Source organism: Falco rusticolus, chromosome 2 (assembly GCF_015220075.1).
Source record: "Falco rusticolus isolate bFalRus1 chromosome 2, bFalRus1.pri, whole genome shotgun sequence".
In the NCBI taxonomy this organism is placed as follows: Eukaryota; Metazoa; Chordata; class Aves; order Falconiformes; family Falconidae; genus Falco; species Falco rusticolus.
The window spans coordinates 64,460,640-64,486,602 of record NC_051188.1 but is presented as its reverse complement, the minus strand read 5'-3'; the positions used below and the strand labels follow the sequence as shown (position 1 = coordinate 64,486,602).

The 25,963-nt window shown below is 41.8% G+C and overlaps 1 protein-coding gene across 16 annotated transcripts in view; it reads right to left on the bottom strand.

The window, feature by feature from the left end:
• The window catches only part of MCF2L (MCF.2 cell line derived transforming sequence like), a 164,329-nt gene extending 143,276 nt beyond the window's left edge, over positions 1-21,053 (bottom strand). For all 16 annotated transcript variants that reach the window (XR_005102373.1, XM_037375774.1, XM_037375773.1 and 13 more), the window contains exons 1-2: positions 20,964-21,053; positions 11,249-11,447 (exon numbers count right to left, since the gene is read on the bottom strand). Coding sequence is in view for 15 of the 16 variants with exons in the window: in XM_037375774.1 (XP_037231671.1) it covers positions 11,249-11,426 (178 nt within the window). In the remaining variant the exon portion in view is untranslated. The remainder of the gene's footprint in view (positions 1-11,248; positions 11,448-20,963) is intronic.
• Positions 21,054-25,963: the final 4,910 nt, after the last annotated feature.

Here is a 25,963-nt window from a genome sequence, read left to right as displayed (position 1 = left end):
TCCCTCTGTTAAACAATTACATAGATTTTTTTTTTTTTAAAAAAAAAAGGAAACCGCCACATAAAACCCCAACCAAACAGCAGTGACTAATAACCAGCCAGATCAGACCAAGCAGAAGTTCTTCAAATCTTCACAGAGAAGAAAATGAACACATGTGTACCTATTAAATGCTAAGAACAAGGGCTCCAGAGGTCTTTGGTGTAATGACACCCAGCATTTGCCTTCCATAAAGAAATCTACTGGGGTCTAAATTCCTTAAGTGGAGCACAAGAAGAACTGAGGTCTTGTGAGAGGGACACAGGCCAATCCACATTTCTGGCAGGGTCCATCTAAGCAAGCCAAAGAAAACAGGGGCAGCCCAGCTTCACCCCTCTTTTTGACCTTCTGCAGAGACTGATGTTTCATTTGCCTGCTGAAAGAAGCACATCATGATCAGATTTCACAATCACAGCCCTTGCCTGGTTTTCAACATCTACACAATTCCTTCTTTTAAAATGCAATCAGAAGAGAACAGGATCCCTACTCCAAGCACTGATTACACATCACATAATAAGCAATTATTTATTAGATGTATAAATGCTACTAGAATCAAAGAGCAACCCTGAAGACTCCCATTTTACAAGTTAGGGCCTCACTCAGTTGGCACTGAACCAACTTTCCCCTTGCTACCACCCCCTCTAGTCTAGTGAATCTTGACTCCTTCAAGACAGTGTCTTTATCTGGTGTTCTTGTTTCAGCTGGGATAGAGTTAATTTTCTTCTGAGTAACTAGCCCAGTGCTGCATTTCGGATTTGGTGTCCGAACAATGTTGACAGCACACTGATGGGTTTGGTTGTTGCTGGGTAATGCTTATACTAAGTCAAGGACTCTTCACTTCCTCAGACCCTGCCAGTGAGAGGGCTGGAGGGGCACAGGACATTGGGAGGGGACACAGCCAGGACAGCTGACCAGAACTAGCCAAAGGGATATTCCGTACCATATGGCGTCATGCTGAGTATATATAAGCTGGAGGAAGAAGAAGAGAGGGGACAGACATTCAGCATTATGGTGTTGGTCTTCCAAAGTCACCGTTATGCATGATGGAGCCCGGCTTTCCTGGGGATGCCTGAACCCCTGCCTGCCCATGGGAAGTGGTGAATGAATTCCTTGTTTTGCTTTACTTGTGTGCATGGCTTTTGCTTTACCTGTTAAACTGTCTTTATCTCAGCCCATGAGTTTTCTCAATTTTACTCTTCCAATCCTCTCCCCCATCCCACCGTGGGAGGATTAAGTGGCTGTGTGTGGCTTAGTAACTGGCCATGGTTAAACCACAATATCTGGGAAGAACCCACCAGCTGGTTGGCCGAGCACCCACCCAGCCCTCTAGGCTGAGCAGGAAACTGAAGAGCACTCCCTTTTTCTGGGCAAGTGCTCTAATCACTTCGATAGGATGTGTGTCGGGAGCCCCAATGCCTCTGTATCCAGCCTGCATGAAACTGACCATCCCACCTTCTGAACAGTTCAGTAAGGTGTATATGGGCACACACAGCAGCTCAAAAGCATGGCACACACCAAACTGCAGACAGCCTTCTCAAGAAGGCAGCAGCTCTGGGCAAAGTCAAGGGGATCTCATCAATCCCAGGCAGCTCAATCCTCACGAGAAAAACTACCAAAGGAATTACAAAGAGAACGAGTGACACTCTTTTGAACTTAAAACATCCGAAGACTACTGAAGCACCCCAAACACTGGCACTCTTCTCTCCCACATGCTGCTCGTGAGCCTCTTCCTTTGGAGTACAGTGAACAAAAGCAAGCCCAGTCACCCTGCTGAAGCCCCACCAGTTAGCGAAATGGGAAAACAACCCAGCTGCTCCCTTTGGGACCACCAGTCCTGGCTGCACACACATACGTCATTGTGAGACCTTCTAAAACCCTGCTTACAGCCTTTCTATGTAAATGTGGTTTGCAACAGTGAACAGGGCACGTACAGATGATTTCTGTTGAATGAAATATGCCAAGGTACATGATACACCACGTTATACTATTGCTCAGAGCTGAAATGATACAAAAGTACACTACAGCACACAGATGGAACAGCGTTACAATATATCATATGGCTCTAGAACATATACTATATGTTCTAAAACAACAGGTGTTTCTCAAAATAGTAACGGGGGGGGGGGTGGGGGGGGGAAGTAAAACAACTTCCTTAACATGTGTAATGAGGCATTTCTGCAGTATTTTTTTGCCGCACTCCTCTGACTGCAAGCCTTGCCTATGTGGAAAAAGAAACTTCTAGGATTTCTCCTGGAAAAACCAAAACTTGTATTCAAAAGAGTGCTAGCAAAGAAGACTTCAGGCAGCATTAAGAGAGCTGAGACTGCTTCTAGGCCCACCAGCCTTGTTTCAAGTGGATTTTTTGGCAAGTCCTGACTGCATTACAGAGGTCCCCAATAACCTCTCTGCACATAAACAACCTCATGCATGTATCAACACACCTTACTGGAAACAGAAGTTGCTGGCAAGACTGCCTGGTTTTTCAACAGCCTGCTCCCCATCTCACAGAAACCTGAGCAGAAGCAACACTAATGTGGTTTCCCTGGAACCTTCACCTTTTGGACAGGTATCCTTGGCAGCAGGTCCCAGGCAGCTTATTTTCGACTCAATCCATCATTTTCAGTATAGCTGTTTTTCCCCCCCAAGATGATTCTTGGATCGGAGTCACACCTGCTGCTGAGCTACCACAGAGCCTTTCCTCCCTCTCTCCCTCCATTTAATAATCAGCAAAAGTACATTTCCCCAGGTAAGCCTTTGCAAAACAAGTCACACAAATTTGACAGTAGAAAGCTTAAACTGACAGACTCCAGATGCAATATCAAATTTATTTCCCTCCTCTCTATATAAAAAGTTGTTTAGCAATGGTCAATGGAAATCCGTTCAATAATTAGATGACATTTTAAGACTACAAGCAATAATCTAATTATGTGCAACAAATAATTTTAAAGAATCACAATTTTTTAATGTACCTTCCAATCAACAAATAGGCTTAAGCAAATCTGATAAGCTGAGCTGAGAAAATAAAACTGCTCACTAAGTAACTTAAAGTGTGTATCCAAATTAAATAAACTCTCTTTAGCCTCTAGCAATTAAAACAAACACAGTATCTTTAGCTGGAGGAAAAGGTTTTCCTTTGACAGCTGGCCATTTAACCAATTCTAGTCAACTCTAAACCAGCACAATTTTCAACAGCAAAGAAACCCAGCCATATCAGCATCTAGTCTGCAGTTATAACTATGAATAATGAACAAAAGGAGTTCCTAGATAGCTATTTTCAGGGGTAGGAAGATTTCTGTGCACCTTACTTGTGGATGTAAACACCTGTTGTAGCTATAGCAAAACACAAAAATAGACGTGAAAAAATGATTTGTTTAATTACCTTCCAATATTTCTGTTAGCAAAGCTCCCTCCTCCTATACAGTGATGATTTGACTTTCTAAACATTCTAAGAGTGCACTGATTAACCCCAGCAAATTTGTGCATTTGCATGAAACAGCCATTCCTAAGTGCCAGAGGCAACAATTGAACCGAACATATAATCTGTGTATTGGCTATAACAGAGGCAAAGAAATTCATTTCCATGACCAATGGTCCAGCTGGAAGCCAGTGAGTCAGTCTAACCCACCACTTCTTACCCTACAGATGTGTAGATAACACTGAAATGGTGTTAAGGCAGCATGTGGAACCTTATAGCTCAGATGGTTTCTATTGCACCTGTGCAAGACCTAATGTTTACATTCACAACTCCTCCATTGTCATGGTCTTAGGAGTGAGTGCCAAACCCAGCAAGCTGTTACAGAAACAGAGGAGGCAACAAGCAAGGGAGAACTCCAAATCTGCTATGCAACTGCTCTTCACTACATGGGGGACACATCAGAGGCATGAAATATCTAAGGTCATGCACTACACTGTCAGAAGAATAAGCCCATTTCTATTACAGAGTTTGTTTTTTCCTGTTTAGATATTATAAACAAGCAGATTTACAAAGATATCCACTGCCTGCAGATGCAGAAAAATGAGATTTACAGAATGCCTAAACAGGTACACATATCACCGTTCCTGCTTAGGTACTTTTCCAATTTCTAAGGAGCCATCTGAGGCCCTAAAAGCACAAAGGTACTCATGTCAGGGACTGAGCAGAATTAACTAAGCTTTCCTACTTCCATTTCAGCAAGTATCTAGTGTTTCATCCTGCATGGAGAATATCTGAAAACTGAAGTATGATTTAAATTAAAAGGAAAAGATTCATTACATTCAGAGGTATCACAAAAGCTATTAATAATAAACTAAATTATATTGCTTTCCTTTCTGATTGAACGGCTATATATTTCAAGTATATTATAAACAAAAGGACACCTATAACCACATCATATTAAAATACATAAACCAAGAAAGCTGTATTAACTTGTACTAGCTTAATACTGCTAGAGAATGATTTCATGCCTCCCTATGCAACGTAAGAATTCCACTATTCTACAAAACTCCAATTTTCAGTTTACATGGATCATGTCTTACCACAGAAGTTTTGAACACCACACAGAACAAAGCAAGTATAGTGTCCCTCTAACTGAATCTTAAAAAGTCCTTGCGGCTTTGTACAGATTATTGGTGTTTGCCTCTCCCTTGGCATGGAGCTCTCCAAGCACAGAACAGGCAGCAAAATGAAGGCAGGCAAATCAGGCTGGCAGAGCTCCAGCAATACCTCTCAGGTTCATGTGATCTCACAGCTAACAAGGAATCCCAGCCAAACTCTATCTGAAAAGCAAAAGACTCTCTAGGAAACGGGAGAATAGAAAGGGGGAAAAATAACAAATGCTTTGGCTGTGCTGCTTATCACAACAGAAAACAGGGAAAAGGTAGAAGGATGTACAACAACGGAGCAAAGATCTTTCCAATGCACCTAATACACCATTACAAGTTGTGATGGATCAGTATAAGCCATTGCAGCACACAGTACATGGAACATCTCCCTAAGATCTTTTGCAACTGGGTTCAGAAAACTTCAAAGAACAATTAAAAATGCTTTCACACCTTGGCTACAGCTGCAGGTGGTACCAGAGGCTCAACTTTATCTTAATGGCCTCGTAATGGGGAGGGGGGAGAAAAAAAAATAAAACAAGAAAAAAACCCTAGCAGTTAATAAAGGATGAGTAATTTCAATAAAAGGCAGCAAGCACTATTTCCTGAAAATGTCTTTTTTTTTTTGTTTAAAGCTGCATTCTTTTTTTGTTACTGTATGAAATAGCCACAGAGGCAGAAAAGTAAACAGCTGTGTAGCACTGCATTACAGACATATATATATGCACACATAAGTACACACTCTGAATTTTATTGCTGACATTATTGAAATACCTCTCCATAGCTCATTTTTAGCTGACAATGCCTTTTTGCACTAATAGAGCTTTTCTGCTCTAACTTCTTGAACTGAATGCTACTAGTTGAACAGGAAGTTATTTTTACATATTCCATATTTGCTGTAATTCCCAGGAAAGAAGGAATTAAAGTAAGATGTTTAATATTAATTTCATTTAAAAGGCTACTTAACCTGCATAGCTTAGAAGTCTTAAGGCTAAAATCCTGGCAAGACTCCTACTGATTTGAATCAGACTGGGATTTCATTGCTCTATTACTTGAGGCAGGAACACAATACAGATGAGGTTTACCACGCAAAGGTTCTCCTTTCCATGTTGTTAGATAATTATTCCAATTAGCTTTAAACATATCTCATTTTGAGGAGTTAAACTCATAAGAGTTTGCAAAATTCTTTCAGTAGGAATTCAGTTTTAATAAAAAGCAGCTCTCTTAATTAACACACAAGAACATCGGCTCATTAACATGTGCTGGTACTGGTATCAGTCCTACAGTGGCCAGTAAAGGAACAGGTCTGTAAAAACATTTATTTATAAAATTGAGTTCCACTGGAAGCAAATAGCCTTGAACACTGAGAATGACTAACTGTGCACACATAATATCTGCTATACCTTACTTGGACAGGCACTTCACATCAATCAGTCTACTAGTACCAAACAGAAAGCTCAGCATGGATATACTTAAAAGCTCCCACAGTAAAATCCAGCCTGTCCTTTAGCGGCAACCCACTGTCACTAAGCAGACAAAGAGAAGCATACAGAAAAAAAACAGCCCACCACCTTTTGTCTGCCAACAGTTACGGTGATCCCAGTTCTGTACCCACAAAAAAAGAAAATAAATCCCCAGTACCCGCTACTTGAGCATTATGACAGATGCCACCAGGGACAGCAATGGCCCCCGTTCTGTGCTGGGCCATGTATCACTAAGTGGCTTGTGTATTATAGCATAGGGACTCCTGCCCTAGTTGGCTTGTATTTAAATGCAAAAAAGGTCACAGGCTATTTAGTATCTGCACGGACAGGCTGAGAAGTCTATAATGTCATCTTCATTCCACAGAAGATGTACCAATGTGAATCAGATGACGGCACGCTGTTCTCATTCCCATGAAAAAAGCAGTCTTGTCACAGCTGCATATGGAATCCTTACATGGAAGAAATTTCTGACTACCTCACAAATTTTAGTCTTGACTTTTTATTTATTTTTTTGAGTCTGCTAACAGCCTTATAAAAAACACTTGCTATGATATTCATAGCCTCGTTTTGTACATATACCTGCTAGCTGTATTAAGTCTAGTTTGCAAGTAATCCCTTGAAAAAAGTTTTTCATTAAGTTGTTACTTGAAGTATGCTGTAATATACACAGCTTTGCAAACTAAAATTAAAATTCTCATGAGATATTGAGTACGATAAAGTTCAGAGATATAACACAGCTCCAAGAATCAAGGAACTTTCCAAGTATATTGCATAAATGGAGGGCTTCCCTCCCCCCCGCCACAAATGTACTGGGACTTTTTTAGCTACCAATAAAAGCAGCTTATACAGATCATTTTAAGTTTCTTATTTTTTAGTTAAGATTTTTAAAAGGTTGTATTTGTACACATCAAGGAATAGAATGGACTTGATCCAAACAACGTGAGCTGTTGTTTTTCTGAAAAGCCACCTAATTTGAAAAAGCATGATTATTATAACAATGAACATCTACAGTATTTCCCTCGTATGTTACTAGTGGAATCTTCATACAGCTTTTATACAGCTGTGACTTGTGGAAGCAAGGGGCTAATGAGTATAACGGAAGTTATACTCTGGATTCAGAGTATAACTGGAGTTACCAAGATGTATGAGTGTTCAAGAGACGGCATGTTACTGGCTTTTTTCCCTACTCTGATGTGGGTGATGAGTGGTCTTGATAACGTAACCTGACCACACTATTCCAGACAGCGAAGATATAGCAGGTATATAATTCAGTCAAAGCCATCAGCTTCAATAATGCCATTGAGAAATGCCTAAAAGGTGTTTATGTATGGAAAACAATGCAAATTAACATTTCTTTCCAAAAGCACATGACTGTAACGGATGAGCATTTCAAGTGCTTGGGAGTGCAACAGCTGATGATGTGCTTTGCAGCACTGTTACAAGTGCTAGAATTGCCACATCGCAGTCACTCAACTGTCTTTTCAGCTGCCTTGTAATTTCTCATGCAAAAATCCTCACAATCATGTAAAACAGTAAAAAGACACCCACTTTATAATTTAAAATAGTTTTAAAAAAATTTTTACTCATGAAGTATGTCTTCTCAGGTAAGTTTGGACCAGGGAGATTTCAGTCAGCTGTATCCTTGGATTCCTCAAAACCTAGGCAGTCATGATAGTCCCTTTACTTACAGCTTAAAAGCTTTGATTGTAGCACCCTCATTATAAATAGGCTTATTCAAATAGGCTGTTTGTTACAACACCAGCAACTACAGTTCCCAAGACATCACAGTAGCAAATCTTGATACCACAAAAGGTTTCCTCTGTTTCCGTATTACTTTAGCATCATTGCAGGAACCTAAAATACTCTGTGTGAAAAATTATATTCCAGACAGATATGAACTGTACAGAGGGAAAAATCAACGAAGCAAAGAGAAGGTGTGAACTGTTTAAAGGGGACCATCTCCAAAGCAGAAAAGTCTCATTCAAAAAAAAAACCCCAAACACATCGCTGTTATGTAAACAAGCCTCCAATCACAGCACTTCTGGAGTCCAACCCCAAACAGGTAGAAAAGCATAACAGGCACTGAGAAACTATAGAAATACTAGATTATTTTTTTTTTTTTCATTTTTAAAGACTAATGACTGTCTTTAATGCCCCCATCCTTTCTCCACAATCTTTCCATTTTCCAGCCTCTTTGAAAACAAGAGGGGAAAGGATGAAAGGATGTATTACACACGATTTGAAATGAGACAAGAGCACACACAAGTTGGTTAGACGTTATCATGCTTCTATCTCAGTTGTGCTCTGCCTCAAGCTAAATTGTGCATGCATTTCTTCCAAGCTAACTTTTTAAGCCTTCCAAAATGCAACATGTTCTCTGTGTGTGTAAACTCACAGACACAATGAAGACCTGATCTTAATTATAACTTCTAGGAAAACACTGCAGTAAAAATATTGCTATTAATGTAGTATCAATATTATAGCAGATGAGTTCCTGTGGAGGAGGATGCAACAGAGGCGTTAAAACTTCAGAAACAGCAACATATGGTTTAACTGAGAAGAGCATCAAGACGCTCTCCATCCTATAGTATTATTAGTCTGCATGAGAGACTCACATTTGCTTACAGAAACCAAAAACAGAACAGAAAAGCACTAAAACAACATTGCTGGAGTTTATTTTCTGCAGCAGCATTTCTCTTTGTGCCTTTTCCCACCAGAAGACTATAAGGCTTAGCTTCACTAAACAAGGTACTATGGCTTTCTTTACCCAGCCACAAAAATACTTGCTTCTTTTCCTGAAATAAGTACTTGAACAAGTGTTAGAACTAGAGCAAAAAAACTGCTGATCCCACCACATACCCAACATACAAACTGTCCATTTTAAATATCCACCATGTTATGCCACTGTAGTTCTTTCCAGAGGAGATAATTTTTAGCAGTCTCTTGATAAAGTCAGAAAACATTAACACGCAGATTGCATCAATTCGAGGCAATAATTTGTTAAAAATCAAAGCCCAATAAACGGCCACAAACACAACGACTCATTCAATCTGTGATACTAGCAACAGTATTAGTAATCGCACAGAAAGAGCTTTCATACTGAATTTATTTTTTAAATTTAATAACTTTACCAGAAAATTATCTGCAACTATGTTTCAGAAGCCTATCTCTGGGAAAGCTCCTTTCCCAGTCTACACACTGTTCTCTTCAAGTCAAAAGAAAACAAGCATCCATTTTTTTTTTAAAACTACACTCCACTCTTTCACAGGCATAAAGAGTATTATCAGGTGCTTTTTTGTTTTGGTTAGTGGCTTGTAATTCAGCTGTCAAACCAGGCATGGATGCAATCCTCAATGAAAAAGCTGCTACATCTCTGACCAGGAAACTTAGTCCAGAACTTCCTTCACTAAACCTTATACTCCTTTCATACGGACTTCAGTGACGGAAAGATAGCAGCCACAGCTAACAGGTGAAATTAGCATAGCCAATTATGTGCAGGTTATTATAGGCAGACCCATGCCTATGCAGCATGTATATAAACTCAGTTCCCAGTCTGTCTTCACTGCTTTGATTCTTATCTGTGCATCTTACTAAACTTCCTTTGTAGATCAACCAGTCAACTGTCAATTCACTGTTATATCAACAGAGAATACACACACACCTTAGTCTGAACGTAACACCACTGTCCCCTGAATTTCTGGAGAGGAGTAGCAGCAATTTCCCATTGAAAATTCTCCAGAAGATACAAGACAGAACTACCTTTCCTCTGACTTCATACTCCAGGCCTGCCTTCCCAAGTCCTTTTTGTTTCTTCTTCCACCAAAGAATCACCATAAAAAAAAAAAAAAAAAAAAAAGTCTTGAAATCTCTTAGCCTAGCTTAAAGCTGAGACTGAATCAAGTACACTTAACTCACCTCCAGCTGTGGTTTGTTTCACTAGAGGCTATGGACAAAAAGAAAATTAAAACAAGCAGATGTCCACCTTCTTCCATAACTTACAAAGATCTCAACTACAAAGTCAGAATACATGTGCTCTCCCTTCTGTTTTCTCTTGTAGTCTAGATACATCCTTCTTATTTCCACAGAAGTCATATTTTGTAACCCTGTGACCAATCCTGACACCATTCTCTGGCTCTTCTGCGGGTTTTTTTTGCATCTTTCCTTGTTGGGTTTGAGAGAAATCTTGTATTCTGGCAGAGATCTTGCTAGCACACCAATAAAATGATTACTCCAGTAACTACTTCCTGTTAAGCCAGAGCCGAATATCAATCATTCTGAAGTATCACCAAAATCATTTGCTCATCCAGGCTGAAATAATGAGGTGGGTTTTTTTTCTTTTACGACAACAGAGTCCTATCCTGCCTTGTAATCGTATATTAAATGCAAGACTGCATTTTAGTGAATTTCATCTTTCCTGTTTTGGATCATCTTTCCAGCTTAGAGATGTTTGCATGGATACATGTAAATATTTTTTATTTACCTAGGAGGCTTTTAAAAAATTTATTTAAAAAATGTTAATAAGATGTGTTAATAAAGACCAAATGCTATCAGGTACAACTGTTAATCAAATCATAGATTTACAGTCCATCTACACTACAACCAAGGCAAAGGTCACTTAGTTCATATATGCAACAACCTCCTGCACAGGTGAATACAGGATCAGGTGGTACAGGAAAAAATGTATTCTTAGTCCCTGTAACTATAAACTAGCACTCACTACAGTTTTCTGCTTATGGACCACAGCAACAAAAGCAACGTGATAAGGTGCACGAGCATTTTATACTTTCTTCTCAGCAGCTTCTCTAGAACATGATTTTAAAACTGTTGGAAGGTAGGTCAGGTTTCTCCGGGATGACTATTTTTTGCTAATCAATTAATTTAAAGAATTATTTTAATTTCTTATAACAAGCATCAGTCCTCCTGAGTAAAGGTTTATGCTCTTCACTGGCTGCTACTTCACACTTGTTTTTGCAATGACATCACCCTTCTCCAAGTAAATAGTCAGCTTTTCCTTTATTTGGACTTCCTGCCCTACTGTCATTGCTAGTGATGAGACATCATTGCTAAAATTCTTAAAACCATCAGTCCTCCTCTTAACACAGTTTGGCAGCCAGCTGGGCAATTTTCAAAATACACTATATTTTTCTCACCTGTTGTGCCTTCTGGCACCTCCAGCTTATCTCGCACAAGTTGCATGATATCTGACACCACAACCTGATGGTTTGTGTCTTCTTCTTGCTCTTCATTAGACTGGTTGGCTGTTGCAAAACAGTTGCAGCTTCCAGTTTCTTTGCACAGGATCAGCCTCCAATACCAGTAATCAGACATGAAAATGCTGTAAGTGGATTTCTGAAATTTAAAAACAAACAGAAAATAATTTTCTGCAAGTTGTAAGAAAAAAATCTAGATAGTTGAAAAAAGTTTCAAATCATTTTAAGACAGTTACATACAGATTATCATATCTTTGATTTTATGTAAAGAAAAAATATGTGGTTTATAATAACCGTTAATGGTATTGTACCCAAAATAAAAACATCAAGAGTCCCCTGTAGTTTCTCAAAACACTTATATCTTAGGTCAGGGAGCTAATCACAAAAAAACCCCAAACAATATACAAATATCAAATTACATATGATCTTAGTAACAACCGCATAAAGGTAAAATATATCTGTATCATATTTTCAGCAGAACAACTCAATATTAGCCTTAAAGCACCTTCTGAAACCCAGTTTAACTAGGTGGAAGAACACCCCCAAACATGGACTGTCAAAAACTAAAATAGTGTAGGAATAGGTATTAATAATTTTAAAAAAACCCAATACTATGCTTTCTGCAAGGGCGTGTGTGTGTGCGTCCCTGAAATTACCGTTCAAAACTTTAATAAAGCAACTGACTGAAGGAAACCTTGACACTGGAAATGCGGCAGGAAGAAGAGACACTTTGGTTTCCGACACAGCACCCAGGTCCTTTGAGGCTACCCTCTTCCGGACAGGAAAAAAGGGGGCAACTGTTCCCTTAGCCTAGGCAGGACTTACTAGCAAGCCGATTTGTGCTTCCAGGTAAGAGAGAGAGCATGTTCTTTAACACCTGCAGGTTTCTCAATGTACAAGTCCAAATGCTACAGAACTACAGTGATTTTATCCTTTTACATAAGCAAAAGTAATCTCCTTCTTGAAACTACAACTAAATCATCACTAACTGTAAAAGATTTCTTCCACATGAGCAAACAGCTTGAGCTTTCCAAATACTTTGAGTTGCTAAAAGGTATTTGGGAATTCTGCTAAGTGCTAGCAGGTGTCATTTCTTCAGGAGATCGTACCACACCCTGAAATGCGCTTGTTCCTGCTCTCCTCCAGAGGGCATGTGGGCAGCAAAAAAAACCCAAACCAAATCACCCAAACCTCCAAACACAAGGACCTGAACATGCTTTTCCAAGTTTATCTGGAAAACGCCAGGCCCAAGCAGGGGAGATGTGCATCTCTTCCTTATCCAAAAAGCTTTATGTTTACCTGGAGAGATGCAAGATTTCCGTTTGTCCTACAAGCATCCAAATCCAAGTGTTTCTAGCGTATTTCTGTTTATAGCTGCTGATTAGCTTGAGTAAAAGCATCAATCCAGACCACGGATATTCACAATGATACATACAGAGATTCTCTACATTACACTTAAAGATGGCAGTTTTATAGACCTGAAGAAAGTAAATCCTTTTACATGAAGAAAGCTTTTAAAATGGAGTTACATTAAAGAAACGGCCAAAAAAAACCCAGCCCAAACCCCCTGCATTATTTAGCACCAGATCTCCCAGGAATCACCCAAGAAGGATACTTTATCACTTACTACTTTACTTCAACAGAAGAAAGGATTTCTGGATAAAACACTCTTCTTTAAATACTACCACAAGGTGCACCTTCTTCCCAGTTTAAAGACAGTAATTTTGTTTTATTTTAGCTAACTTAGTGCCAGTTTCCTCAGTTCTCCCTTTGCCTGTTTCCAGACTTTCAGGCTTGGCACATTTGTCAGAGGATGGGTAATGCAGGTAAAAGCAAACCATTCAACTCTTTCCATAGCTGCTTCAGTGTACATATCCTTCTTGTCACACAGGTAGTGGCAAACAGTTACAGCTGTACTAAAGCACATGCTGCTTGTAAATAATGTATGTAGTACATAGTAAGTACTTCTAAGCTGCACCTGCCTCTGCAACTGTCTGACATGGTACGTGCAATGACGGGCACAAGCGTGCACAAGCAGGTACCAAAGCAGCACGTGCACAGGGGTTTTAATGAAAGAAGCATTTCGTAGCACTTAAATGTTTTTCTCAGTTTTGTGGGAGTGGGGTGTGTTTGTGTGTTCCAATTACCCTTACACTTGAGGCATTAAATAAATAGATTTTACTTCTTAAAGCCACTTAGTAAAGTTTAAAGTTCTCCTGTCCAGAACAACTCCTTTTTACCCCCAGAACTGGGGCAGAGATGGGGAAGTCTCCTCTGAAGGAGACAGTAAACCCAAAAACTTCTAGTAGTTTTTCCCCTGCTTTTGTGCAAGGTGAACTGGAAAGCAGCTAGATGTGTGTTTCAGTAGCCAGCAAATTACTCTAGGAATAAATTTTTAACTTACTGCTTTTCCTTAAGGAATGGAAACTCCTGAAGATAACCAAAAATAATTATACCCAAACGTGCAGTTAGAGACACACATTTATGACCTTAATCCTAATTTAATTAATTAGTTTTCTGACCCACTCCTCATTTCGGTTTTAAGAGCAGTAATGTGAACCTAGTTTTTAAGCTAACAGCTCAGGGACTCAGAGGGCAATGTAGCTGGGGAAAAAAACATGGGAGGGCTGACACATAATCACTACATATGTCTGTCATACTTTCACAAAGAGAGGCAGCCTGTAGAGACATTCACAAAATTGACTTGACCAAGATTGTCTACAAGTAGGAAAACATAAAAAAAAAAAAAGACATTAAAAAGCCAAAAAACCCCAACTTATTCTTTCGTCTTAAGAACCAATGTACAATGTTCCAAATGGTCACAGCATTCCTGACAGATACATGTCCACTCGGATTGCTGCAATGATACTGCAGGCACAAGTAGTTTTTCTTAACTCTTTCAAAACATCCATAGATAAACTAATTCCCTCAACCAGCATAAAAACTAGGCTGATGTACCAAAAAAACCACAAAAGACCCAAGAATGAAACCACCATTTGACATTTATGGGTCCGAACAACTGCTCCTGAATCCCAGTTCTGCATGCCAGTACTGCTTGTGTATTTGGGTTTTTCTGTTTTATTTTAAACCAGATTGTAGACAACAAAGTTGGTGAAATACCCAAGGAAAAGCAAGGGCAGAATTTGGATTCATTTGTTAGGGACTAAAGGCACTGGCAGACTTTACTGGCCCTGACCAGCCTCACGCAGGACCTCCACCCACGGACCCAAGAGCTGCACGTGTGTTCAGGCCAAGGCCTTCAGTCCCTACTTAAGCTAGGCCATTGGCGCGCCTGTCTACAGCCCTGTCCCTGGGCAGGCCTACACCGCAGCCCTGCTTTGAGTCCTAGCTCTGGGTCCTTTCACTTCTGACTGGATTCCCTGGAGGGAACAGGCCCATCACTCACTGGGTCAGGGTTGGCTGGTAGAGCCTGTCACCAGTGCCCAGTTCTGGCATTCAGACCCTGCTAGCAGTGCCCTGGTCAGCCAGTCTGTGCTGGGGCCACCCTCGGGCTCCTGCCACGGCTCCTCTTGTTCAGCATCCCGCGCTTGCTGCTGACACCAACTAAGGTTACAAGTTACACAAACTCAAAGACCTGCTTCTCAGCTTAGTGAAGTTTATCAAAATACAATTCTAACGGGGATACAGCAAAGCACACAGGAACATGTGGGACTTGGCAGAGCGCATCTGACAAATGTGATAGTTCCTTACCACTGTACGAAAACAGAGATACGCTACAGCTTTGGCACGTGCTCTAGGTTGGGAAGGAGGGAAAGCCTCCAAGAACACAGCAGGTACAACGGGTCACTGTGAACTCACAGGCACCATGTAAAAGCTCCATTCTCCCCCTGTGATGCCACTCATTCCCCAAGGGAACGCTACATAGGGGTCAACATCCCCCTATTTACTACAAGTAGTTGCCAGCTATTTTGGTATCGATTAGGTACACAGCATGCTTCACCTGCAAGGTCTGGCAGCATGCTAAGTGGATGAGCTTTGAAACTGTAGTTACTTATGGGGCCAATAATGCATTAATATGTAATATTAAGTAGTAACATGTATATTATTACATAGCACTCCACACTATTCTTAATTAAAGGTGTAAATGCCTTCTGAACTACTGCTTATGAAATTCAAACAATTTGAAAGCAGGAGTCCTATCTGAATCAGTCTGCACACACACTTCGCCAAACCTACTTCAGTTTCCAGTCCAAAATCCCCCTTTAATTCAAGAACAGCATTGCAAAGGAATTAATAATTATCTTCAAACATAACCAGATTACATAAGGCATCCAGTTATCTCAGAAACCTAAATTCATATTCTGCAACCATTTCACCATGGCAGTTAAACCTGACTCCTAGGGTCCCCGTTGCTCTGAGTCAATATGCTATTACAGGATCACGGTGCAATTTCTTCAGCTGTTTCCCTGGTTATTTAGGCACAGCATCATTTCTAGTCAGGTGAAACACAAACATTGAAATATATCTCACTTGTAAGATCATTTGTCTGATACTTTCAGGCCTGTAAATTACCTTACTCAGCATTTAATCACTGCAACATTTTACCATGCTTTCATCACTGCTCCATTTAAGCCACTGGGGAAAAAGAAACCAACATATTTGTGTGGGGAAAACTGGTCCTAATTTAGCACCTACTAAGGTTTCACACCCTTGTTTTCCATATACACAATGACACTTTATTCCAATGCTCTTAAAGAAAAACTGTTTAATATGTTATCTGGCCTGAACAGGCAGGCTTAAACTTAGTAATTCACGAAGCTCAGTACACCCACATCAATAGAGATAGTGGAGTCCAGTTGATGAAGTAAGAGCTCATCTGTGTACCTCACTGGTCTCTGCAGGAGCATCGGACTGAGCTGGACACCAATGTCTGTGTAGTACTAATTAATATTTCTTTATTTTATAATGGATTAAAATACACTGAATAGCATTTAAACCCATCAATATTGTTTCTATGAGAATCTTAAAAAAAAAAAGTGCATTTATCTGGGCTGCAGCATTCTTTTCAATTTTTGCACTTTGCAACACGGGTCAGTCATTTTTCCCATTGCACAATACACAGGGAAAGCGCAAAAACTGTAAGACGCATACACTGTAGTTCCACCTAAATTGAGACATTACACTGAGAGGTGTAAGTTAAGAAGCTACGTGACCGATGTACATTCGGCATTCACTGGAGTACGAGAGACACACATCTGCTGAGGCTCATCAACCCCTCGCTTTGACTCGATAAGAGTCCAAGACAATTGTGGATGAACCTAAGTTTGTACGATGAAAAGTGCCACTTTTGTATACGTTATTGACAGAGTGCCACAAAGAATGAGTCATTAATATAAACAATAAAGCATTTTAGGATTTTATTAAAGCCTATTAAACTACTCAAGTTCTGCCTATGGAGATATTGTATTTCTATTCTTGCCCCTCCCCCAGCCCCTTCCCATTTTGTTCAGAAAGACGAAGAGGAAAAAACAGCAGCAACAAAGCCCCAGACATTCTCATCTCTCTCTAGGGCACATAGAATATCCTCACATGTTTTAAACCAAAATTGATTTAAAGACTAAATTTTTTCTCATTTGGAGCTTTACTGTGATCAACATTTAACTTGAGTACTAAGTAGTCTTTCAAGATAAATGTTCTCATTTTTTATTTAAAAGCCTTTCACAAAGCATTAGAAATCATCAACTGACTTATGTAGGAAATACTAATTTCAAAGAAATTGTAAGACTATTTAGCAAGAGCTAAACAGGCCTCTTCAAAGGAAGGAAAAAAATTATGTGTTTCATAAAAGAAATGAAAAGTTTAATAAATAAGAAAGCATCTGATAGGTAGCCACTTGTCTTCTGAGGAACACAAGTTTAAATGAAGTCACTCAGCTGTCCTCCTTCCTCCTTTGGGGGCAGCCACACAAGAAAAGTTTATTATTTGTTAGGTAACTCAGAATCATGCATCTATATTTTAAGACATCTAACAAAAAGAATAAAAAGGTAAACATACACACATCACAAAGGGCAGCCGAGTTGTCCCAAAGCTTGAGCAACCTTCCCTACTGCCTGCCTACACCACTGCAGACAGGCGTTGGAACAGCTTCAAGTACTCAGCCAAATTCTCTCTCCCTTTTCAGAGCTACAAGCCCAGCGCACACCAAGCTGCCCACAGACTTAGAGCAGAGCATAAGGGCAAAGGAACAGCTTCTTGCAGGTATTAAATGAAGTATAGACAAAGCCAGAATTTCCTCCTCCTCCCTCGCCAGGTGCAAGCATCCTAACCAAAGCTGCATCTCAAGCCCTTCAGAAATCTAGACCCTACACACACATTATTTCTACTTTGAATTCACTACAGGAAAAAGCAGAGGCCCTCACCTTTAGTATCGTATTGGATTTGTGAAGTGTCTTGCTGTCCATTTTGTACAAACTTCACGTTTAAGGCGGGTGAAAGATCTTCCCTATTTTCAGTTAACATAGCCAAAGAAAATCAGTCTGTAGAGTATTAATGTAGATGTGAGAAAAGCACCATATTACAGAATTCTAGTTGCCTAGGGATCATTATCAGCAGTAGCATAATTTCCTTAGTCTTTAAAACTCCCACCAAACCACCTACATTCCTGAAAACTGAGCTTTTGGAGTTGGGTATCTAAATTTCTTCTCCTCCCACCCCTTCATACTGCCCCCACACACCAAAGTTTTCTTTCCCACTCATTTCTCTTTCCATCCATGAGAAATCAAATAATCATTCTGGCCTGAACATGGTATCCTCTAAAATGGCACAGAGAGCAGTTCACATCTCTCAAATTGTTCACAGTCTATATCTGTTTCCACTCAGATCACGTCTATGAGATTTTTCTCAAGACCCCAGAGAATGACAAGCTAGGTTTTATTTTTAAATTAAGTCTGAAACACAATAGAAACTGACAATGCTATGCAGCATTCTGTGGAAAAGGAGGTGGTTACATGCTTGACCCCTTAAAATAAGGGGCTGATAAATCTCCCCATATTCAAGTTGTTCTCATGATGAACCCAAACTTCCATCTCACCAATGCATTATGACTGCACACACAAAGCTGTGACAAACCCCAAACACAGCCACCAGCATGAAGACACTATGCAAATACCATTTGTTTAACTCAGAGGTACCCGTAGCCAAGCAGGCAAACCCTAGTTAACTCCCAAACTAAGTAAATTGAAAGAAGTAAAATATATGCTACTTTCCGAAGGTCAGTGATTACATGGCACATTCTGTTTATTTTTTATGTAATTATTATGGAAACAACATTAGAATATTAGCAGTTTCTCTTCAAATCAGAACTCAGAATGTCAAAGACCTTTCTCTGGAGAAAGCTCCTAGGACACCGTCTTTGTTCAGTGACCATGTAACAGGAGTATGTGCTTTCCTCAGCTTAGAGGACACAGGTCTCAGAGAGATCACTTGGGTCACTTCATCCCACCGACCTGCTGACAAACATATAATAGGTGTCCAGTTTCAAAGGGCTCACAAAACATCTACTCCACAAGTCCCTTCTCTTCCCCCTCCCGCCCAACCCCAGCTTGTCGCAGATCTAAAGCATTTTGCAATAACCCATAAAAAAAGCCCTCAAGACTCGTAGCTTCAGCATTCAGCCTTTCACCATAACACACACAGGAGAAAAAGGCATGGCTGAGATCTATAGCTCAAGAAACCTTCCCTACTGCTTGCCTACAGAGACAGCACTGCCAACGTCCTGTGCCTGCAGAATCTGTTGAACAGAAATACAAGATAAAGGAGAACCTTTAAGAAAGAAGAAGTAAGTTCTCTTCTGATCTATTTGGGATTTAATTTTCTGTTAAGTAACCGCGCTGAATGCTTCCTAATGAAGTTGTTAGAGATTTACTTAGCAGTGTCATTTTGTTAGAAATAGCAATTGACAACAACCTTCATCTTGAAAGGAACACTGTATTAAAAGCTGCAAGTAGATGTCCATTTTAAGATGGCTAAACCTGGTATCTATTCTGAAGCTCCTGCAAAGCCTCAACAGGGCACACAGGTGGCTGCTTTCAAGATTGATTTTACAGACATCTTCGTCATTAAAAAAAGCCATTCCATGCAACTTCTGTAATTACTTTTGTATAGTCCAATCCTGAATCAGTGAAGCATATCGCTTCTGGAAGCCATCCGACACACAAGCATTTCAAAGTTCAACGGAATAAAATCACGTGGATTTACCCCAGACCTCCCTACAGAACTGATAAGGACAGGAAAGAGGGTTGTGTGGTAGCAGCCAGGCCCAAAACACAAGAAATGGCGCTCAACATCAGCACGTATGAAAACAATGCTGAATCCTCTACTCTATGACTGTGCCTTTATTAGGCATGTGCTCTAGCACCTTCTTGAATTAGGGTCCAAATCAATTTTTTTCCTCTCCCCTCCTACTTAAATGACAAGACATGTGCTTTTGTTTAGAATGGTGTTCTTAATTTTTAAATATGCTAACCAAATTTACACTGGGTAAGTACATTTAATAAACACAGATCCTACTGCTGAACATTATTTTGACTGTTTCACTCCCCAAGCCAGAAAGGCTGCACATACACTAATAAACTCTGAGAAGCATTTGAAGACTGTCATAAAAAGGCAATCTATAGATCTTGTAGAAAATTGATTTGGTTTCTTTTTATTTGCTTTCTGACCCTATCCACATTCTCAGCTATTCTGAAATCACTAAATCAGACTGGCTTTAAATATGAAATAAAGGGTTTGCAAGAGCAAATTACTGCCAAGTCTATAAAGATAAGTTTTACATTCTTTTTCAAGGTTTTCAGCTAAAAATATCTTTAAACAAATCTTTCTTTCTGGCTTTTAGATTGCGAACACTTAAGTCTCCTTCCTTTTGTTGCTACAAAAAGAAACAGAAGTAACAAAAAAAAACCCCAAACCAAACAAACAACAAATCCACAGACAACACAGCTGCCTAATTTATTTTTAATAGTCCAGCCCAAGTGAAATACAGAAAGTAAATAAGCACCACAAGCTGCAGAAACATCCTTACAGTCCGTGTGATTAACCATTGCAGGTAACACCAGCCAACAGAACGCCGTATCTAAAACATCCTCTTCATACCAGGGGGCCGCTTTGTCTCCAGACCCAGGATGCCTCGCTCACCTGCTACGAGCCGGGCGCCGAGGCAGGAGCCCCGCTCGCACCGCACGGCGCCGGGCGGGATGCGGCGGGGCAGCCCCCGCCGCCCACACCCCCGGGGAGGAGGGGGCATCCCGAGGCGCCCACCGCGTTCGTTCGTTTATTCCTCCGTTTTCAGGCAGGTTACCGCGCTTGCCTTTGTTTTCGCTTCCTCCCCTAACCCGGACCTATCGCTACGAAACTGAAGGTGGGCTTAAAAAAAAAGAGAGAAAGAAAGAGCACCCACACACAGAAAACCCCCACCGAGGCGTCCCGGTGACCAGCGGTTAAGTCCCACCGCCGGTGCCCCGTGAGGGGAGCCCGGCCGGCGGCGGCACGGGGCGCACCCCCGCCCGCCCCTGCCCGGGGCGCTGCCCGCCCTCCGCCCGCGGGGGAGCGCTGCCCCCAGCAAGATGGTGGCGCTCCCCGGCGGCGAGCGGAGGCCGGGCGGGCGGTGCGGGGCCACGAGGAGCCCGCCTCCACTCACCTCGGCACCCTGCCCGGAGGACCAGGTGGCCGCTGCCGCCGGCGCTCAGCAGCTCGCCCGGGCGACTGGGGCAGCGCCTCCCCCCGGGGCCAGCGGGGCGGCTATAGCAGCTCGGGGGAGGCGCCGCGGGGCCCCGCCCGCAGGCGGGAGCGGCGGAGAGGGGCTGCCTTTTGTCAGGGCCTCGTTCCTCTCCCCAGCGCCGTGCGAGCTCCCGGGGGAGGCAGCCGGAGGCCCTTTGTGTGGCGGCGCGGGGAAGGGAAGGGGGGAGAGGTGGAACAGCTCCGCGCCGGCCCGGGCCCGCCGGCCGCGCTTCCCTTGAGCACCTGTAACGCCTGGCCCAGCCCGCCCCGCCGCCACCGGCGGCCTCCGCCCGGGCCAACACCAGGGGCGACCCGCAGGGGCTCCCGCCTTCCCGCCCTGGGGCCTCGGCGGCTGTTGGAGCCCCGCTGAGGCGAGGCGGGGCGGGTGGCACCGCCGCACCCAGCCGGCCTGGTAACGGGGGGTGTGCGGTGACCTGCGGGCGGAGCCGCCCTTGTCCCTCACGGCCGCCCACAGGTGCCCGCGGGGCGCGGCTGCCGGCGGGCGGGCGGGCTCCGCTGTGAGGGGCTGCGGCGCGGCCTGGTGAGTGAGGCACCGCCGCCTCGCAGCGGTGAGCCCGGCTACAAAGGACAGGTGTTCACCAGGTGGGAAGTGTTGGGGTTAGGGTCTTCGACGTGCCTTTTTCTAGGAAAAGCAGTTATTTCCAGGAAAGTAGTTACTACTTGTAGGAGTGTCGCCTCATCTTTTTAGGAAGCTATGGGGATGGCGCAGCGGTGCCATGCGGAAGTTTTGCAGCCTCGATTCTGCCGTGTCCTGGTATTTCGATGTTTGGCTTCCAGCGGTTTATCTTGCTTTTATTGGAGTGTGTATATGAAGATAATGGCACTTTTTGTGTTTGCATCTTGATCAGGTAATTGAACAGCTAGAAGTGGATTAGTTTTCCCATTATAAAAAATAAAAAAAGCAACAAACCAACCAGCAACATGTATTTGCTTTCTTATGCAGGCATCCCCAAACAGTAAAAGCTTTGCCTATAAGCAAAATAGTGCACAGCGTGTGCTTTTGTGCGCTAGAAGTATGAACATGTGGAGAACAGGCGGCGCTGAGAGGGGGCGTGCTTCGGGGGAAGCACCCAAGATGTGTGTGAGTGACCACACTGACTTTTCCAATCCCTTCTCCTCTCAGGCAGTTTCATGCTACTCTCTCAACGTCCCTGCAGCAACGCTGCTGGTTTACATTCACGATCGCCAAACTGTACATTTTGGAAACTGAATTTTTCAGGAATAGTATTCCAGGACTGAGGGCTAAGGGTGGTTACCACATATTTCTTGTTCTTTCTCGTTCTCAGGTGAGGGGCATCTGAGTTTTAGAAATGCATCAAATGACAGAGGTATGCTGTGTAGACCTGTCTTCTTAATAACCTGAAATGCTCTTTCTTAAAGCCCAGTGACCCAAGGTAGTGTCAGGAAATGGCTTACAGAAACAAGGTTTCAGTATCTAGCAGCTTCTTACAGCAGCTTAACCCAAAATGCAGGTCAAACAGAACCTGAGATGCAAGTAGGTAATCAAGTCACCTTGGCAGCAACCATGCGCTGTTATCCATGAGATACCCTGTGCTGCAGTATGCCTTGGGAAAGAGTGATGCTGCGACACTTCACTGCAAAACAGGGGACTCTGCAGAGAAAAAAGTGCAGATTCAGGTAAATTGCACTTCCCCCGCCCCCCTTTCCCCCGTACCTCACAAGAATGTTTTCAGTGTTGGTTGAAAAGATCTGGTTGGCTGTCCAGGGAAAAGGGCCAATTAACAATATGAAAGAGCAGGGAGGACACCTTAATTTGGAGATACTGTCAAAAATCCCTTTGAAAGAAGAGTCTGTTAAGCACCAGGGAGACATCAATAAAATGTATAATTTAGATTTCAGTTCTGTTTTGTGTTGCAGGCACTTTTTGATCTCTGTCCTTATAGCTACCCCTATAGCATTAAACTAAACAGAGCTAGGGTTTCAGCTTAAGCCACAGCATGTGGTCATCTTCTGTACTGTTTCCTTGGTGGTGGGGTCCCCAGCATGGTTCTGTCCTAGCAAATTAGCAGTCTCTGAAGCAATTCCCAGCACAGCTTATGGGTTGGTGTGGGCCAGGGGCCATTCCCAGCAGACCGTCCGCATGCAGCTGACCTGTTTTGGGAGATAAGAGAGTTTAGTTGTGTATATGCAAGCTGTGTTGTGCCAGCTGGTTCCCATGCAAAGGGAGAGTTCCTGACCTGCTTTATTTGCTAGTAGAAACATGAGGTATTTGATTTTTGCAATCCCTGCTGTGTTCCGTGTCAAACCAGAACCTTAGGCACTGGCTGGTTTCATGACTGGTTTCAAGTAATGAGAAGTCAGACAAGAAGATCTGAGCATTTTTTTGACCAAGCAGGGTCTCTGCAGAAATCTCTGCTAAAAAGAAGATACAGTTGCGTTGGCTAGGAGTATCAGAATTTATGGAAGAAAATTCTGTCAGTATGAATAGCCTTTCTTTTGTTTCCTCAGAAATGTTATTTCTTCTGCATTCAATAAAATACATTCCTGAATATAACATTGGGTTTGATCAGAATGCTATATTCCATGGAAAATACTCTTTTGTTCTTCTTCAGTGCCAAGAAGCTGTAGTGAATTTCAGCAGGGAAGCAGTTAAGTTTCAAGCAAATGTCAAGAACAGATGGCATTTAGGAGTTCTGAAGAAATTAATAAAGAAAGTAAGCCACTAGAGCAAATGCATGTTTTCATATTACAACAGCTGAAGGTGAAAGTGCGTTGGAATGAGGTTGAGGTATCTTAAGATATCCATCCTAAATAGGAGACGTAGGGTGGGTTTCCTAGGAGTTGTAAACCAACAGCTCTGGCAAAAATTGTACCATGGAATACCTCCTTCAAATGCATGTATGCTATATTTCTGGTGTCCTGTCATTGTGAAAGTGCTATAAATATGTATGGGGGTAGTTTTGCTGATTTGTTTTTTTAAAATTCTTCAGCTCAAACAAAAGCTGGAATGAGAAAGCGCAGAAGGATCTAACAAATGCTGAGGTGCTGGACATGCTCATCTATGGCACTGACATTGCAGAGTATGAATGGACAAACTCTGCAAGGTGTTTGAGGCTTGCTGGAGTAGCTGTGCTTTGGGACTCAGGCTGGAAAGATGGACGACTATATTCAGTGAAGGGCCCTTAGCTCAGGAGTTAACTTCTCCTGATCTGGTGCCTGTTACCAAATCTATCCAGAAGAACACTCTAGAATACGTGTTTACTTTAAATTGTAAGGAGTAAGAAGAGGTACAAAAGTATCTAAATAGGGAATTGTTATTGTGTGCCCTGTGTGGTCTGGTGTGATTCTATGCACACGTTTCAAGCGCGGGCAGAACCAACAATGGTGCTATAGGAAGAAGTTACTGCAGTATGAGTTGTACCCTTTTCTGCCAGTTATGAAGTCTGGAGTGGCTACAAAATGACGTTGGCTTTCAGAGAGAGATTACGTGAATTGTGTCTATGAAATATCTGAGACCGTTTTTTATTCAGCAACCGGTCTAAGCCGCATCTTTTACAGAATCAGAAACTGTCTGTAATACCATAGTGATCTACTGAAAAAAAATATGTAGAAAATTAAGCCTTAAAGCTGTTAGTTGGAGAAGTTCTCCAGGATATGTTAGGAATTCTGATTTTTGAAACATGAAGAGAATAAAATAGTAATGATTGTCCATGGGGAAGAGGAAATTAAAAAATATTATTTTTTTTGTACATAGGCTGACAATGATTCTCTTTCTAGTAATTATGGCAATAATTAAAACCAATGTTGATTAAAACAAAGGCAGTCTGAAAAAAATCAGTGCAATTGAGATACGTCTAATAAAGCACTGGGCTGAAAGATTTATTAGTGGCAAACAGAACGGAAATGTGATAACCTGGGAAAAGGAAGAGCCCAGATTTCAGAGAATCCTATTGGTAAGCTGCATAATGCCATGTTTTTGCAAGATGTGAGCAAAATACGTTACCAGAAAAGCTAACCTGTCTTGTTATGGCACTGTGAACATTAACAAACACGACTTACGGGCTCAGGGGACACTGTGCAATCATATTCTGCTTTCTAATGGTGTAAAGTATTGCCAGAAATTCCTCCTCCTCTGGTATGAAATATTTACCTTAATACAAATCCTAAGAACTCACTAAAAATAACAGCAGTCTCCCCATAAATAATAGAAAGACTCAACTTCAGGGTTATTCTATGGCTGAAAACTCAAGCTGAATGTCCTAGAAATACCAGTGTAGCCCCCAGCACCTTTCAAACTATAGTAAGTCGGATTTTATCAAAAGGGTGCTGCTGAAGATTCAGCTTGTTATGGCTGGATGATCCTTTTGTGCCCACCAGAGTTCTTGAGGAAACACAGGATGATTGACATAACAAATGGGATTGTGTCAAAAGGAGCTGGCTTGCAGAGGTATCCAATGGACAAGGCACTCAAATATGTGCATTGAATAGGAAGAAAGCTAATTGGCTACAAGGAAAAAGAAATGTGCACACCAACTGCTCTTTGATGCCCTTCCTGAACTCATTTTGATCAAAAAGCAGTGTACATTGGGCTTTAAAAACCAGATGGTAGAATGGAGGGCTTCCTAAGCATGGCCACAACCTGCGTGAAGACACACAGGGTTCTGGAGATGAAGTCATTTATTGTACATCTTCTACCATTTATTGCCATGATTCCCTGAGCTAGTCACTGGAACAAAAGTCTTGTAAGATGAAAGAGGAATGAATAAACCAGGAAGAACATTATCACCAGGGAATCTGCTAATAAAGGGGAATCCGTTGGTGGGACCTTCCTATTGGAACAAGGAAAACTATAGCAACAGGAACTGGGATTAAGGGAAACTGTAGTGAATGTGGAGGAGGACTTTTCATTTACATTGCTTTAGAAAGGCAGGTTAAGAA